This window comes from Trachinotus anak, unplaced genomic scaffold (assembly GCF_046630095.1).
Source record: "Trachinotus anak isolate AG129_WGS33_773 ecotype Australia unplaced genomic scaffold, CSIRO_AGI_Tana_v1 ptg000010l, whole genome shotgun sequence".
Taxonomy (NCBI): domain Eukaryota; kingdom Metazoa; phylum Chordata; class Actinopteri; order Carangiformes; family Carangidae; genus Trachinotus; species Trachinotus anak.
The window spans coordinates 29812342-29830000 of NW_027273861.1; the positions used below are offsets into that span (position 1 = coordinate 29812342).

The 17659-nt window shown below is 45.4% G+C and overlaps 2 protein-coding genes across 6 annotated transcripts in view; one reads left to right on the plus strand and one right to left on the minus strand.

Moving 5' to 3' along the window:
* apc2 (APC regulator of WNT signaling pathway 2) overlaps positions 1–17659 on the minus strand; it is a 38488-nt gene that overhangs the window by 18136 nt on the left and 2693 nt on the right. For all 4 annotated transcript variants that reach the window (XM_071486667.1, XM_071486669.1, XM_071486668.1 and 1 more), the window contains exons 2-7: positions 11072–11233; positions 8759–8849; positions 7799–8171; positions 6516–6624; positions 5941–6054; positions 5426–5500 (exon numbers count right to left, since the gene is read on the minus strand). In XM_071486667.1, coding sequence (XP_071342768.1) covers positions 5426–5500; positions 5941–6054; positions 6516–6624; positions 7799–8171; positions 8759–8849; positions 11072–11212 — 903 coding nt within the window. In that variant the 5' untranslated portion in view covers positions 11213–11233. The remainder of the gene's footprint in view (positions 1–5425; positions 5501–5940; positions 6055–6515; positions 6625–7798; positions 8172–8758; positions 8850–11071; positions 11234–17659) is intronic.
* On the plus strand, positions 1154–5508 carry LOC139626352 (tripartite motif-containing protein 16-like protein). Of its 2 annotated transcripts, XM_071486670.1 has the most exons (5): positions 1154–1289; positions 1999–2991; positions 3208–3352; positions 3454–3491; positions 3870–5508. In XM_071486670.1, exons 2-5 carry the CDS (start codon positions 2133–2135, stop codon positions 4427–4429), a joined length of 1602 nt encoding a protein of 533 aa, XP_071342771.1. In that variant the 5' UTR covers positions 1154–1289; positions 1999–2132; the 3' UTR covers positions 4430–5508. The 2 variants fall into 2 exon arrangements, with proteins under 2 accessions (XP_071342771.1, XP_071342772.1); XM_071486671.1 differs by lacking the exon at positions 1154–1289 and having other exon boundaries at positions 1294–2991.

Genomic DNA, 17659 nt, shown 5'->3' on the forward strand with positions numbered 1-17659 from the left:
CTTATAGTTCAATGATGAGTTCACTGAAATTGAATGTTACACATAGCAATAGTTTGCTATTATTATGTGATACTATAGTATGATTAAAGAATCCAATATTATAATGAATCAAAATTTTAATTTCAGTTTCATTTAAAAACTTTTCCCTGATTTAATTTTTTTTTATGTTTTAGCTTCATTTTCATGTTTGTGCTTTTTATGTTGTTTTAACAATTACAAAGTATTCACTAGGTCAAAGGTCACACTGAGTTTAACCACTGAGTTTAAGTTGGTGAATAATTAATGAGCTCAGATGTCAACACTGATTTATTGATAGTGATTGATTATTAATGAAGTCACATCCCCTCCTCCACCAATCAGCGCAAATCCCAGCTGACTGATTAACAAACTGCAGTTTTATCTGGAGAGAGGGAAACAAATACTGATGAATATTTAATGAGTTTCAGCAGCTTGTTAAAGCACAAACACTGAATCTGGTTTATTGAGTTTAGACTGAACAGGGACTGAAAGACGAGTGAAACGACTGAATCTAAAAAACTGTCCCAGACTGACGCTGTGCTCATCTGACAAAGCTACATATTCATTATAATGTTCAGCATGATAGCCACTTATACCAGATTCAACACTATTAATAAACAACAAATTAATAATAATTAATAATAATGATAATAATAACAAATCAGTACAATTAATAAATAACAAATCAAACATTTTGATACTGAGCTCATATAAATCTAACAGTATATGTTAATGTCCAAGCAGATGAAACAGAAACTTTGTTTCTCTATTAAAGCTCCAGCCTCAGCTCCTGGTTTCTACCTGATCCTGATAGAAAGGACAGTGCTGTCAGTCTGACTGTCCTCTGGTCTCTGTCTGATCAGGTGTCTTATGGTTTTGTTGATGCTTGTGGAGGTGTGGGGTTGTTCATTGTAGAACATGATAATAGCAGTTGCAGAACTGTAACTTTAAACCTAACATGTGAAAGATGCGTGGAGCAGCTGGAGACTCACTCTGGAGGATTTTCATGCTCTTTTCTTTAGAGCAGAAACACCTGACGAGGAACAACCCAGACACATCAGCCAATCAGCAGCTCTGCTGCCCAACTCAAACATGGAGACAAACTGGTGGAACCAGAAAAGCGTTGAGCTGAATGAAAGAATGTTGAGTCCACACAGAGACAGAGATTTAAGCAGCCACACTCTGACCCGTCTGCCACAGGACACAGACCTGGACCGTTTTACTTCTGGTTACTTTTAAATGAAGAATCAAAGATGGCGGCTGACACAGCTGTGAGTATGTGACTGAGACGCTCTGATTGTTGTGTGAGTGAACGGCTGCAAACAGAATAAACTGAAACCAGATTATCAGATTAAACAAGCCTGAACATGAACTGCTAGTGCTAGTTTATATCCTGGTCTGTCCAGGCTCATAGAAGGAATTTAATAAAAGGGTTTCGGTAGATTTTATCACAATTCACATAAATTCTTGAGATATGGCCAAAAATGTGTTTTGTGAGGGCACTGTGACCTTTGACCTTTGACCACCAAAATCCAATCAATCACCCTTTAGTCCAAATGAACATTTGTACCAGATTTGGAGAAATTCACTAAAGCTGTGTCTGAGACATCATGATAAACGTCACCTGAAAACATAAAACCTCTGTCAGCGCTCAGGCAGGAAAATATGTGACCAATATTTAAGTCGATACTCAAACTGTTCGACTAGCTGGTTAGCATGCTAACTTCAGTAGATGAGTATAGTTGACTTTGGTGTTTATTTCCAGATGTTGGTGAGTAAAGAATGAAGTTTCTTACAGACTGGTGAGTAAATAGCTGCTAATACTAACGTTAGCTATGTAGCAATAGCAAAACTTACAAACAGCTCCTTTAAATTAATTTTGAGATCAGATGTCTCAGACAACAGACTCAGGACATGTTTCTCAGTTCTTCTTCATGATTGTGATCAGTTGTCCTAACGCAACATCTATCGATCGTACAGGTGCTCTCTGAAGAGTGAAGTGCTAAATTAAAGAAAACCACTGACTGTGTAGGAGACATCAGAATAAACATGAAGTAAAAAGCTTTGACTTAACAAAGATAAAAACAACAAAACTTCAACAACAGAAGCTGAAAATGAGTCTCGTGGAGGAACCTTCACAGGAAAGTGTCCAGAGAGAGTCTGAAGCAGGTGTCCAAGAGGACCACTTAGACCGAGAAGATCAGAAAGATGAGGACAGTACAGTGAGAGATCTTCTTAAGACACAGCAGAGGGAGAGAAGGACGATCAGCCCTCTGGCTCTTCTCAAAGAAGACTTCAGCCAGTTCAAAGAAGAAGTGTTGAAAGTGTTTAAGGACAAAGATACAAAGATGGAGCATGAGGACCCCCCGTCCGTTCAGGTGGAAAATAAAGCCAACAGCAGTACGCTCAGTCTCCTGAGAGAGGATCTGAGCCAGTTTAAGGAGGACGTGAGCAGCATCTTCAGCATCAGCTCCTTCAGAGACAAAGACATGAGGTCTGCAGATCCTAAAACCAGCCAATCCACGGAGAAGACCATTAACCCTCTGAGCGTCCTCAAAGAGGATCTCTCTAATGTCTTCAGAATCGGTCATTCAAAGGAGAAAGAAAACAAGGGACTCGCTGCGAAGGAAGACTCCTCCAAAATACAAGTCCTGAAAGCTGAGAGAACTGACGACCCACTTAGGAATCTGTTTAGAAGAGACCAGAAACTTTTAAAGCTCTCCGGAGAAGCAGAGGACAGTCAGGGAGTCAAAAAGACACCTTCAGAAAAGAGCGAGGAGCAAATGGACGATGGATTCAGGGGAGAAGTCTCAGAGCAGAACAAAGAGACAGTGGCTGGTGAGAAAAAGAGCAGCATGACAGTGAAGGACAGTGAAGTGGATATCAGTGATTTCTCTCAAGAGAAATCTGAGATGACAACAAATCTGTCTGAGACACAGAGACGTGAGGAGACGATATGCACATCGCAGACAGGTAGGACCAGAGGACCAGGTGCAGCAGCGTCTCAATAAAATTTAATGGAAAAAAATCATCTGTCCCTGAAGTCCTAAAATCTGAAATCAAATACTGTTGAAATGAAATAGAAATGTCAACAACATGTCCATTATTTCCCACTAGCTTTTTGAATCATAAAAAAATGTTGTACCATTATCTCGAAGTCCTGTGCATTGACAGTTAGTTTCTCTACAGCTGAGTCCTGTGCGCTATCAGGTGAAGACGAGAGGATAAAAGAGGAGAAGGAAGAAGATAAACCTTCAGAGACTCCTTCCTGGGAGACTCTCCTCTCTAGGATCAGTCGCTTTAATCTGAGAGACGACAAAAAAGACGAGACGAGGTGAGACGAGCCACAGGAGGACGGGTTCAGACCTACAGTGTCACTCTGCTCTTCTTCGTAAAATCTTGTTGAAATTTAACTGTTTGATTTTCTGGTTGCAGTGATCAGACGAGTGGAGATCTGTGGTCGGTGAAAAACTGTAAGATCAAAGTTTTTATTTCTTTGGCTTCACATGAACAATTTTCTCCAGTGTTCAATCCCCCTGTGTCAGAGAGTCTATCATGAAGTGTGCAGTATCGTCTGCATAGAGTTACATGTGGATTTTAAATCCATTATTCCAATATCACAACTTCACTGGTAACTATTATCTGATCTGTTATCAACAACTAGAGTCTGCTCTGATCTAACAGTTTAATCCATTATTTAAACACTTTACACTTATTTTACACTTTTACACTGACCTGGTACTGGCTGTCGTGCTCCTCACAGCTGGTGTTACTATTGTTGTTGTTTCAACCTGTCAATCATTTCCTACTCACTGATCCTCACTGATCTTGTTCCTTTGTTCCCCCCTCAGTTGCCTGCTATTTGACCTTTGACCCCAGCACTGCCAACTCAGAGCTTCACCTGACCGACTGCAACAGGACGGCGACTCGTGTGTGGTCAGACCACAGATCCTCAGACCATCCGGACCGGTTCAAGCACTGCCCCCAGGTCCTGTGCAGGGAGGGGCTGCTGGACTCGGTGTACTGGGAGGTGGAGTGGAGTGGCGGCGCCGACATTGGCATCACATCCAACAGCATCTCCAGAGGCGGAGACATGGCGAGCTGTTTGCTGGGACACAACGAGTGGTCCTGGAGTCTGGAGTGCTCAGAGGGAAGCTACACACCGTGCTACAACAACAAGAGGTTCAGGTCCTCCTCACCTGACCCTTTCACACACAGAGTCGGGGTGTACCTGAACTGGTCTGCTGGATCTCTGTCCTTCTACTGCGTCTCTCAGGACGCCATGGTCCACCTCCACACCTTCACCTCCACCTTCACTGAGCCTCTGTACCCGGGCTTCTGGGTGTGGGCCTACGACGGCTCAGTGTCGCTGTGTCAGGTGGAGTTAGACTGGGAACGTCTGCTGCAGTGAAGCACTGACAGCAGGTGGACCCACACTGGGGCTCGACTGGAATATGGCTGAGATACAAGTGTCAGACTTCAGCATCAAGCAAGCTGATTGGTCGACCCAGTTCCTGTTTGGAGGTGGGTTCGTAAACGTGATGTTCTGAATCATTAACGTATAAAAGAAACAGCCAGGTGGAGTTTCTGAATCAGAGCCTGTGTGTGTTTCGCTCCCTGCAGCTTTGGTCAGATCAGAAAGTCTCAGCAGCAGAATTCAGACGGTGTTAGTCTGAAACGTTTGACTCCAGCGGCTCAGTAACAGCTCGCAGGGCTGGAGGGACAGTAGCTGAACTGCTAACACGCTCAGTTCCCTCAGTACTGTTGAGCGGAGTGAGGAGACCATCCATCCTCCTCTCACGGCTTTATCAGAAATCTGCTGATCTGATCAATAAAGGAAAAAAAAAAACTTTATCTTTCATGCAGAGGAGTTTTCATCTCATTTAACCTGCATCATGGAAAAATGTATTAATCCATTATTTTATTTAAGTATTACACCTGCACACAGCTGCTCCAGCTGTGATCCAGCTGTGATCATCATCAGACACTGACGTCTCACTCCACTAAAAACATGAGTCCTTCACACAGATTTACTGTGTTCTCGCTGGTTTATGGTGAAAATGTTATAAATGACTCTGTGTCATGTTCATAAATGTGTTTTTTCAGTGTAGCTTTGCCACAGATGTTGATATCACTGCTGCTTTTCTGTGTCTTAACTGATCTAAACCCTTAATGCCTGTTGTTATAAATCCACCTTTAGAGTAATGCAAGACCCGTGGCAGGATCTAAAACCACACCAGTGGTTCAGGCGTTTACAGACCTGCTTTGATGAACCGTATCATCAGGATCAGTCTGATTGAAATGTGCTGTCTGCTTGTGTGAGGTCATCTCCAGCGTGTTTTCTGTGTTTGTCTAATACATCTGCCCGTGTACATTAGTGTGTATTATTGTGTACAGTGTGTCTGACCTGTAGCTGACTCTCCTGACTCCCTCGGGCCTCCTGCAGCTCCTTCTCCAGCTGCTCCAGACGAGCAACACGCATCTGCAACACACACACACACACACACACACACACACACACACACACACACATAGTTCAGACATCCAGATGTGGCTTGTTTTCACCAGCAGCTGTTTGTTACATCTCATCAACAATTATACAATTAAACATAACAAATGTATTTTTAGTCATTTCAGTTTCATATGATGATAATTCTATAATAATAATATTTATTTATAGTTTGTGAGTTACAAAGTGAAATCAGATCAAAAAAGGACAAAATGAAATGAACACACTGTCTGTACACATTCATTCCCACATTTAACATACACAGTTCATATAAACACAGAGACGCAGCCTGATGATGACAGACTTAAAGGAAGATCCTGATTCTGCAGCTCATCCCATTACAAACTGTTTATAAAGCTGATGACATAAATGTCAATGACTGTCCAATCAGAAGCCGGCAGCCTCCTCCTCACCTGTGTTCTCTGGACCATCTCGTCACTCGTGCCGAATCGTTCCTTCATCACAGATCGAACCCGCTGAGCCTCGAACTCCAGCTGCTGCCGAATCAGATCCATCTGCAGAGAAAACTGGGACCACGGAAACACAGGTCAGAGGTCAGAGGTCACATCCTTTGGACGAACCAGACACCCAGATGTTCCATAGAGAGAGTTCTGCAGGACTGAGTCCTAAAACCACTTCCTGCTCCCTGGTCCTGAAGTCTCTGGTTGTTGGAATTTGTTTTTGTGCTCTGTAGAAGAGCTCAGAGCTGAATCAGACTACAGGCTGAAGGTGAGTGGTGGTGACGGTGAAGTCATGTGACCGTGGGGTCGTTGGTTTAGAGCCTAACATGAGCTTTTTACTGCTGCTGGTTGTGTTTAGGCTTCAAACATCATAAAGTGGAGTCATTAGTGAAGATGATCCTGCTGAACCAAACCTGTCAGGATCAGAAACTGTTGCTGATTTTCTCTAATCATCCAAAACACAACGGAGAAATCCTATTGGCTGTTAGTGGAGGGAACCAGGTGATGATGGCTTCCTCTGGTCTCACCGTGTCAATTCGAGGCAGTTGGGCCAGTCTCTGTGAGAGCTCCTCCAGCTGGCTGAAGTACCAGCAACGCTCCCTCTCCTCCTGGTCGATCTCCCCCAGCAGGAGGTTCCTACACACACACACACACACACACACACACACACACACACACACATTAAATATCACTGTTAGTGTCAGGCCCTGCAGATCAGCAGGCAGCTCCCTCCACCTTTCATCACTCAGAGCTCAGTCTGATCAGCTCATTGTGTTTGTTCATCTTGTGCGTTGTGTGTTTGTGTGTTTGTGTGTGTGTTGTTACTTCACTCTGCCTGTTTTAATCTGTTCAACATGAACCACTGACCGTTAACACTGACCTGCTCACTTTGGTCCAGTGACACTTTCAGTAAAGTTAGAAAGGTGCAGAGTGTGGAAGCTGCAGGTGGAGAACAGAGAGTCTGATCTGTTCAGGTTTCTGTCACAGCTCAGCTTTAACACGTCCTGCTGCAGAAACCTTCAAACCAGCTGAGCACAGTTTAGATCTTTTCACAGCGGTACCGTGAGCAATCAGCCAAACTGCAGCCAAACACAGTCTCTGAGGCTCCTCCAGGTGCTGCGACGTCAAACTGCACAACAAATGAAGAAACTCTGTAAATTTAGTCAGGAGCATCACCTCTGGTTTCATCTGCACCGTGGCTTCATGTATGTGGAGTTTTTTATCCTGGACACTTATATTTTCTATCTGAGCTGGTGTTGATGGACTGAACGGAGATCAGGTTCTTTGTTTCTCTGAGCCGGTGGCATCAGGTGACAAACGAACCAGTCGTTAGTAAATCTATGGTTCACGGTCTGAGCCTGGTAAAGTCTGGTAGGACCACTGGTTCTATGGTCTTCAGTCGCCTCTCTGCCCACGGTGGTGATGTTGCCTAACATTAGTATAAGTCTCAAACACTCCACACAGTGAACCATGAGACCACGAGAGCCGCCCACAGGAGTCGAGAGCGACTCTGACTCACAGCTCAGCAGGTTCTGAGCTACTGTGATGTTTCAGTGCTGTGAGAAGTTTCTGCTCAGAGGAGCCTGTGGTCCACAGACTGATCTGCACGAGTCGAGACGGGGCGGACCAGAGCGAGTCTGACTCATTATCATGTGGTTCTCAGCAGCTTTGAGTCATCAACCAGTCCCACCAGTCACTGTGTGGTTCTCTGTGGATCTGTGAAGTGATGCAGCATCTTATACACGAGGCGGCAGCTCAGTGATGAGACCTCAGAGGCTCTGACTGTAATATTCAGTCTGAGTCGACTCACCTCTCCTTGTACAGCTTCTCAAGGTGGTGGTCGCTCAGTCGTCCGTCTGCTCCACTGATCACAGCTGTTTTGGGTGGGGCTCCGTCCAGGAAGTGATGCGGCAGCATGACGGCGGCGGCCTCCCCCCCGGACGCTGCGCCCTGATGGGACGAGGCTCTCAGTGGACTCCTGGCCCTGCTCACCACCGAGGATGAGGAGGAGCAGGAGGAAGGGGGCAGAACCAGACGATCGTCTATCTCCACCCCTCCGACCCCACCTGCCCCTGCCCCTCCGATACCTGATAGCCCCGCCCCTCCCAGACTGTCTGTCAGCAGCCTCAGGTTGTGAGGCTGGTGTTTGAGCTCGTAGTAGTTGGTGAGGTCCATGTGCAGCTCTGGGGGGGGGGGGGGGGGTTGTCAGTTTACACACAGTTAACAACAACACAATACAATTAATCAATTATCAAAATACTTTTTCTCTTGATTGACTAATTAATTAATTTACTAATTAATGAACTAATTAAGTAATAATTTGTTCCATCCTTTGATCAGTTGATCTGATCAAACCGGACTTAACCTGTTTACTTGTGTCTGCAGAGGCTTTTATTTTGAAATAGTTTTAACTTGTATTCACTGTTTTTCCCTCCTGTGTGTGTGTGTGTGTGTGTGTGTGTGTGTCTGTGTGTGTGTGTGAGACACATGCAGCTGCTGTGAGCCTCATTTGGTGTTAACTGAATTCCAGTCCAGACAAACTAATTAACATTAACTGGTTGTTAAACTGGACTGAGTCATAATGAGGCAGAGCCGCCTGCAGCCAATCAGGTTAGTGATTGAGTCGATTCATTTCTCTGTTGCTGATGATTGGTCCCAGTGGAAGCTCTGCACAGCTTCAGGCCTGATCTGGAGTCTCTGTGTTCAGCTAATGTCCAGCGTCTGACAAACTGAGAACCTGAGCTTTAATCGCAGCGAAACAGAGTCAGACCTTTGAGCTGGTGCAGCACGTCGCTCCTCCCCGACGAGGCCAGCGTTCCCGCCTCCTGCTCCAGTTTACTCTGCAGCTGCTTCAACACCTCCTGCATCAGAGGAGGAACAACAGATCAACATGATGAAGCAGCTGAAGGAGAACACCTCCTTCAGCTGACTGACGTCTCCCTCGCAGCCATGTTGTCCAGAAATGTGTTCTATATAAAACTCTGGCAGAGAAACAACCAGTGCTGCAGCGCCGACCTTGAAATTCATTTGAACCATCTGGGCAGTGATTTTAGCCCCAGTGCACGGGTGTGGGCGGGTGTGTGTGTGTGTGTGTGTGTGTGTTGGGGGCGGGGGGGGGGTCCTCAGATGTCTGCTGCAGTGTCAGTCCACTGGTGGTTCAGTGAATTCATCAACAAGAACCAACTGAACAGAGTCTCAGCTTTAATGTGGGTGAAGCAGGAAGTCTGTTTACCTATAAATGAATGTGATTGGTTGTCATTCAGTGTCTGTTGTCCACAGCTGCTTTATATTTGATGTCACTGTGTTTAATCTGATTAAACACAAACAACACCAGGCTACAACATAACCACACACACACACACACACACACACATCAGAATGGTCAGTTGTAAATCAATAATCCATTATTTACTTTTGTTGTATTTTACTAATTATTTTGTAGCTTTCAACAGTGTCACAAACAGAAACGTGAGCCAGCATATTAACATCCTAAGGTATCAATCACCTGCATATTAATGGTTTCATCCTGCTCCATTACACAACATCATGATTTCCTGGAGGAGCTCTGGGATTGATCTGCAGTATCTTCCACCTGACTCAGCTCTCTGTTCACACGGCTCCACCGAACTTACACCAAATAAAAACCTCCTGCTTCTCACTTGAACCATCAACATCAGGTCCACAGTCTCTGGATCAGTTCACACCAGGACTGTTTCATTTTTCTGCAGACACACACTGATGACACCAGTTGAAAGAATCAGACATGAAAAATGCACAGTGGCTTTAAAACACGAGAATCTGACCAGTCAGTGCTAAAGAGAAACACTGAGGCTTGATACACAGATTTACACTCAAACCACACCTCCTCACCCCTGCTGTCTGTTGTTCTTTCCTACCAACATCATTTAAATATAAATAATCCTAAAGACATCAGCTGATGAGCGGACTGACATCTGGCATCACCTGTGACACGCGACACACCTGCTCAGAAGAATGTACCTGCATCGCTCTGAGGTAATCGTCCAATGAAACAGGTCAAATCGATGAAACATCACCACAGACCAAAGAGAACTGTTCCCTGACGTCCGTCAACCAGCCTCCTCCTGCAGAGGGACGAGGACTGAAAACTGGACTCTATCAGTCGGATCCTGTCGGGTCCTGTGTCCGTCGATCTCCTGCAGACTCACCTGCTGCAGGTGAACCATGTCAGTGTGAACTGCTGTGTTTGCGTGTCAGAGTCCGACGTCCTGATTCTGATAAAAGCAGCTGAGCTCAGTCTGATAATCCAGCTGCTCTCAGCATCTGGACACATGAGTGTGTGTCAGTGTGTGGTCACATGTGTGTTTATGTGTGTGCGGCTGAAGGGATTTGTGTTCAGCAGGATCTGGGTCTTAGCCTGATTTTCTCAAAGTCTCACTGTTTATTTATTATTTTGCTACATTTTACTCGACATGACATCATGTTTCACCTTCGTCCGTTTTAAGGCACAGTTTTTAAGGAGCTCGTCACTATTCAGTCAAACTTATTTTTGATATTTGATATCGTAAATTTTCTTTTTTTATATGAGGAAACATAACTTAGTTCATTCTCAAATCTGGAAACATCAGTTTGACATTATTTTTGAAATTTTTGTCAAACTGTTTAACATTTGAATTAAATTGTGTCATAATTAATGTTCACATTTGTGAGTTATGGACAAAAAAATGTGGTCACAGTGACCTTTGACCTTTGACCACCAAAGTAATCAGTTCATGCTTGAGTCCAGATGAATGTTTGAGGACGTTGATACGGAGATATTGTGAGGATGAGACGAGGATCAGACTGTCGCTGGTGCAGATCCACAGAAAACGTCTGCTGATGACGATCCTGTGATACGATGAAAGCAGCTGGTCTCAGCCAGGAGACGACCCAACACTTTCACAAATCTTCTGTCTGTTTCTGTCTCGTTGTTTATTAACTTGTTAAATTTCCTCCTGAACTTGTAGATTTGACACTAAATCTAAATCTGATAAAATAAACCCAGCTTCACGTTCTGTCGCCCACAGCCTCTACAACATCGCAGCGCCGCTGCTGTCTCACTGACCTTCATGCCGGAGGTCTCCGTCTCCAGTTTGGACAGGTGGTTGGAGTTGTCCTCCAGCTCCCTCCTCAGGTGGGAGTTCTCCTTCCGGAGCGCCTCCACCTGGTGGGCCAGCTGGTCGTATGAAGCCACGGCGTTGGCCATCTTCACACTGTGCAGCGCCTCCTGCAGGAACACACACGGGGGTGGGGGTGGGGGGGGGTGGGGGGTGAGAAACTCTCCAGCTACAGTTTCATGAAGATTTTATTAAATCAGAGTTTGTGCATTGTGTTTATGATGGAGTTTTAATAAATGTTAAAGAGCCATCGAGACTCAGACACCTCTGCCGTGGTGAGACACAGCTTCATGCTTCATATACAAATACACAGTGTGCACGTATACACACTGTAGACAGACATTATCTTCAAATGTTGGTTTTTAATGTTCCAGTTTATTTTCTGTTGATCAGTAAAAATCTGTTTCTCAGACTGAATGAATCTGTGTTTGTTACCTGGAGAAACTGAACATTTCAACATAGAAACAGTGAACATGGAGCACAGCGGCTGAGGAGCAGCTGATTTTACCCACGATGATGTCACAATAAGACACGATCCACCCTCCTGCACAGTCAGGAGATTTCTGAAGCTTTACATTTTCAGACAGCTCCTGCCTTTTCTTTCTGTCTGGTTTGGTGCGTTCACTGCCCTCCCCCCTACTCAGGAGAACACAAGATGCTCCTCCTCCTCCTCCTCCTCCTCCTCCTGGGCAGCAGATGGCTCACACACAGGGAGCCTCATCATCTGTCAGATCCGGTTCAGTTTGGCTCGATGTTTCTCTCTCTGGACCGACTGGACGTTCAGTGACAGTCTGTTAGATAACACGTTATCTAAGTTTGTCCTCCGGCTGTTTCCAGCCTCCACTCATCTGATCCTGAATCTGGAGAGAGAACATCAGCTTCCACTCCACTAACTCTGGATTTACATGTTCCTCTGGTCTCTGATGGAGAAAAACTCAGTAGAACCCAGTAGAACTCAGTAGAACAACAAACTGTGCAGGGCTGGACCTGACCTTCATCACCTCCTAATGTAGCTCTGTATACTACGTCACCTGACTTAAACCCTGACCTCTGACCTTCAAATTCTGCACCAACAACTCCTCCACCCTGAACATCAACCTCTGATATGACCCACAATACAATACAATACTAAACACGCAGACTGTACTGAGAGCGGTGTACCTGCCATGGTTACTATAACAACAGTCATGTCTTGGTTAGGTTCAGGAACAGATGGTGATTTGGGTTAAAATAAGTTCTTCCTCAACATTAGTCGATCTTTGTTGTCATGGTTACAATAACAACAATGAACGGTCATGGATAATAGGAACAACATAAACTGCTACTGTCACGTGGGAATCGAACACCGCTCTCCTCGGTCATATTCATCCATCCACCCCAACCTCCTCCTGACTCTATAAACTACGTCACCGCACTTTTCCCTTTGCTCCTGTCATCATTACTACCACCACTAGATGTCGCCTAGCAACAAAACCTAACGACGGGTCATAGTAACCTGCTGACAGACGACCTGTGGGCTCCTTTGTTACAGTCTCTTCTGCACATATTAAACACCAAGAAGATAAAACCACCTGGACTCGAGCAGGTCCAGAGAAACTGAATCCAGATCAATAGAAATAAACAAATTGAGGGTTGCATCATCATCATCCTCATCCTCACATACATTCATATGTCTGTATTTAGAGTGTGTCCTTCCTCGGTAACAGTCTGAACACTGGCTCATTCATTAATCTGCTCTGTCCCTGTTGAATAAATAAGTGAAGCTCAGATTCACTGAGGTCACTGGTTTGGGGTCAGAGCTGCACATGCTCAGTCTGCTCTTTCATTCTGCTCATGCGACTGAATCAGACTGTGACCTTCACTGCCCAGACCAACAGTCAGAGACCAACATGTGAAACACACTGTGCTCTGTGTGTGTGTAGTAAAGAAAACAACGAGCCTGCACTGAGTCTGTTTCTCATCACCCAGCTCTGCTCAGCTCTGCAGATCTGGAGTCAGTGCAGCAAATGTTACTGCTGCATTCATTATGAGGAGCTGACCCCCAGGGGGGTGTGGGTAGGAGGAGGAGGAGGAAGAGGAGGAGGACGCTGCAGGTCTGAGAGGAGAAACAGGAATCTGGGCCGATGTGGATTTTACTGGACCTGTTCTCAGGTTGCAGAGGACTGACTCTGACTCAGCTGCAGGGGAAGTTCCCTCCCTCACTCTTCACTGATAAACAGGTTTTTAATGGACAATTAAAAAACTCATAAATGATAAAATATTTTAATCTGATCATAACTGAAAATATCAGCTGTTGTTGTCAATCAACTTGGGAAGGACAGCAGAGTCCTGTGGTCTGGATGTATGTTGGTGAGAGGGACTTAACTGACTGTGGCTTTAAAGGGTTAATATTCATCAGCATTTCAAATTAGATTTTCTTACAAACTGCCTCAGATTCACAGCCCAGTTCTCAGTCTAAACCTTTGACCTTTGACCCCACAGGTCACATTTCTGACAACAACCACACAAACCAGGAGCTGCAGTGATTAAAACCACTGTGTGCCACACACACACACACACACTCACACACACACACACACACACACACACACACACACACACACTCACGCACACACACACACAGCCCGTTTACATCATCATGTTGGAGAAAATCAAAGTCTGGTTATGTAACAGACAAAATAATCAATTTAACCTCAAACCTGATCTGACCTGGACATAATCAATACTGTGATGAGTGCACACACACACACACACACGCACTTCCATCATCGATCCACCTTATTCCTCAGTCACATGAAACCAAGTGTGAATTATGGGCGTGTTCCTTGCTCTGGACTCAGAATGAAGTCGACAAGGTCAGAAAACAGACGCCTGAAAAACTTCCAGGAGACGGATCAATTAAAAAAGACTCAGACTGATGATAATCAGACCTGAACAGAGCCACACACAGACCAACAGGAGATTCACAGGTCACAACATGTCTGCTTCTAACACATCTTTCTCCTGAGAAGAAGAAGAAGAAGAAGAAGACACAGTGACATGTGGTCCAGGTTTCACAGACGTTAGATCATTCAAAGTGTCAAACCGACAAAGAACCACTTGGTCCCCTCCTCACCACACCTCCACCTTCACAGTGTCGTGGGGCTGTGAGTTTTATTTCCAGGCGCTGACGGTGACTCCTGCTGCAGCAGCCTGGAGGTCAGACTGAAGCTGCGTTCAGGTTCAGTCTGAGTCAGCGTCAACGAGTGTTTAGAGACTCAGTGACGTCCACATTCACACAGACGACCTTCACTCTGATCAACACAAACACTTCTGCCGCCAGTCAGAGGAAGCACATCAGCTGCTGGATCAGGACCCTGCCAGACCTGAGGACTGGAGGGTTCAGACCTGGTTTCAGGTCTGAGGGTCAGATGACAGTCAGGCACTGTGTCAGATCAGTGAGGGTCCTCACAAGTATAGGAGTCCAAATGTGTTGTGTAGGTCCCCTGATACTGCAGACCTCAGCTGGTGTGTGTGTGTGTGTGTGTGTGCTTAAAGGTGTGCCCCATCAAAGACCTCAGATATATTGATGTTCTGCGTTACCATGGTGACAGGCCCACATCCCCCATCGCCATGGTGACACATTTACATCAAGTGATGGCTCTTTCTGCCTCCTCTGTCATCTGACACACACACACACACACACTGTTAGTGCAGTCGCTGCAAAGCATGCTGGGTAAGAAAATGTGCAGCTCCCGAGAGGAAAACGAATCAAACAGAGAGACTTAACGAGCCTTAACAGAGCCCATTAACAGTGCAGTCACTATGGAAACAACCAATCCGACGTGTGTGACCCCAATATGAGATGACGGCGTGAAGAGCTGAAACAGGAAGAGAAGATCAGAGGCAGAAAGAAAGAAAGAAAGACAGAAGGAAGGAAGGAAGGAAGGAAGGAAGGAGCCTGTGCAGTGATGGAGAATAGAGGGAGATTCTGAATAATTAAAGACAAAGATGGAGGATGATTTTCTCTGTTCAAGAGAAACAGAAGAAATGAACACAAACAGCAGAGACAACACAACAACTGCTTCAGTCCATCAGCACTGAGACAATAAAGACACACAAACTACCTGCTGCAGCTGCTGTCGAATCCCTGTGACACTGCAAAGATGCAGCCCCCCCCCCCCGCTTCATAAACTTGTTTTCAGGTTCGTAACTTTCTTCTATCATAAATGTTGATGTATTTAAGTGAATTGTGTCTCTGAACAAAGACAGTGTCGATTACTCCCACCACCTGCTCCACCCCCCACATCTTCACAACCCTTCATCTCTCTCTGCCCTCTGAGACTGTCTGGTTACCGTGGCAACCGCATCCTCCAGGCAAAGAAGAGAAGAGGGCGGAGGAGAAAATGGCGTCGGTGTGTGAAGCAGGATCAGCTTCAGAATATTCTTACTCCACCACCTCAGAACAGGATGAAGGACACGATTTCATCTGGTGAATTATTAACTGCAGCCAGTAAAAGCCTCCCAGGCTGAATGCTAAGCTAACATTTGATGCTAAAAGATGGAGGCCATTCACTGCTTCTGCAGCTCAGTCTCCTCACAGCTGATTCCTCACCTTCCAACAGGACAGGAAACACTGACCAGAGGAGAAGAGTCCTCATCACTCATCAGTCACACGGACCTCGTCAGTATCTCCTGTCTCTCAGTCCCAGACTCTCTCCTGGTGAAGATCAGAATCAGATAAAGATGTCGCAGACGCTGTGACCTCACGTCACCAGTCTTTGTTTTCCTGTCAAATGTAAAACTTCCGCTGTGGAGCAGCAGCTTCCTGTGAGTCTGATGAAGGCTGGATGAAGCTGCACACTGACCATCACTTCATTCACCACAACAACAAACCATCATGACAGAGTGAGTCGGCGCTCACACTTCCTGTCAGCGACCACCATGTTGCTGCTGCTTTGTTTATAAACAGTATCATCATCATCATCACATGACTCAAACCGACGACAGACGAAGACTTTTCCTCAGATACGTGTGAAGAAATGATTTTAGATGAGAACATGAAGCTGACATCTCTGTAATTCTGCTGTTTCCAACGTCGACACTGAACTGAACAGGATGAAGGTCAAAGGTCAGAGATGAAAGCACAAACATCACTGTGAAACGATGCTGACAGGTTTGATGGTCTGATGCTCGGCGCCGTTATGTAAGCTCACATCAGCGGTGCGGCTCGCTGAGTCACAGACTGAGCAGCCTGAACCGCCATGACCCGAAGACAGCGTCTGAACATCTGATCTGAGCTGACAGAGTCCGATCACCTAAAGGTCAGAGGTTAAACTCCTTCCTCTGAATGTGTGCCATGTAAATCAGACAACAGATCAGATCTGTCTGAGCCACATGAGACAGTCTGAACACCCAACACCTGAATCTCCAGTCTGATCTCACTGGAAACGCCAGATCCAGATCCAGATCCAGATCCAGACTCCTGGTCCTTACTTCCTGCTACACAGATTACTCCACGACTCTACAGAACAGAGAACGTCACATTTTCTCTCTAATCACACTGATGGTGCAGGACCGACCGTCAGGACCAAGACCAGTTCAACATGTGGATCCAGACTCTGGAGCATCAGAGCCACAAACCTTCAGGTGAGACTGAGGCGTTTTCCTTCAGTTGCTTCAGTTCCTGTTACTATAAGACTGGACCTGGTCTGGGTAGACCTGGTTCTCAGCTGTGCACAGGTTTCCCTCCTGATGATCACAGACTTCTCTGTCTGATCGTCACAGACCTGTCGACCCCTCCCTGCAGCTGCTAGTCCTGGTTCAGGTCTACGAAAAACCAGACTGCAGAGACCTGAATGTCTGTCACGGTTAATGTTCAGTTATCTTTAGCTTCTTCAGAGGGAAATTCATCATGTGGCCTCAGTCTGAACACTCTTCCAGCTGGTGCATTCAAAGACACTCAGAGACAAAGGATTTTTAAGTTCTGTAACTGAGCACCCTGATGATGATGATGATGATGATGATGATGCTGTCAGGAACTGTCACTTTGGTTGCTTCTTGTATTACATGAGATTCTCAATCATCAGAAGTTTTAAATCCACTGGAGGGAAAAATCAACCAGTACAAAATATTTAAAAACACAGGACAACATCAACTATTTCTTTAACTGGCAGAATTAATATTTTAAAAACGTTTTTTCTTCCACTTACAGGCTGTAACCTGTGCAGATCACGGACTGTAAATGAAGGTGACGCAGCCTCGGCTCATAGATTTTTCTATGAAGACTGGAGATTTATATTTGATGTAAAATCTTATTTCAATAATCAGTGACTATAAATCTGATCTGTTGGCTGAAGACTTTTCTGAACAGCTGAGGAGAGTCCTGTGTTTCTGGACATGTGGAGGTTTCAGCAGATTGTCCTCAGGTCCAGTTTGTCCAGATGCTGTGATATAATGAAGGTTGTATTTTGCACCTTCTTGACTTCCAAACTGATCTGACTCCAGTGGAACAGCTCTGCACTCCGTCACGTCTCCACCCATTTCTACCTGTTGCT

Excerpts from the sequence above, each read along its gene's own strand:
- LOC139626352 (XM_071486670.1), top strand. The coding sequence starts at position 2,133 with ATGAGTCTCGTGGAGGAACCTTCACAGGAAAGTGTCCAGAGAGAGTCT. Across the intron at positions 3,353-3,453 it reads GACAAAAAAGACGAGACGAG|TGATCAGACGAGTGGAGATC; the intron begins GTGAGACGAGCC and ends TTCTGGTTGCAG. Across the intron at positions 3,492-3,869 it reads TCTGTGGTCGGTGAAAAACT|TTGCCTGCTATTTGACCTTT; the intron begins GTAAGATCAAAG and ends TTCCCCCCTCAG.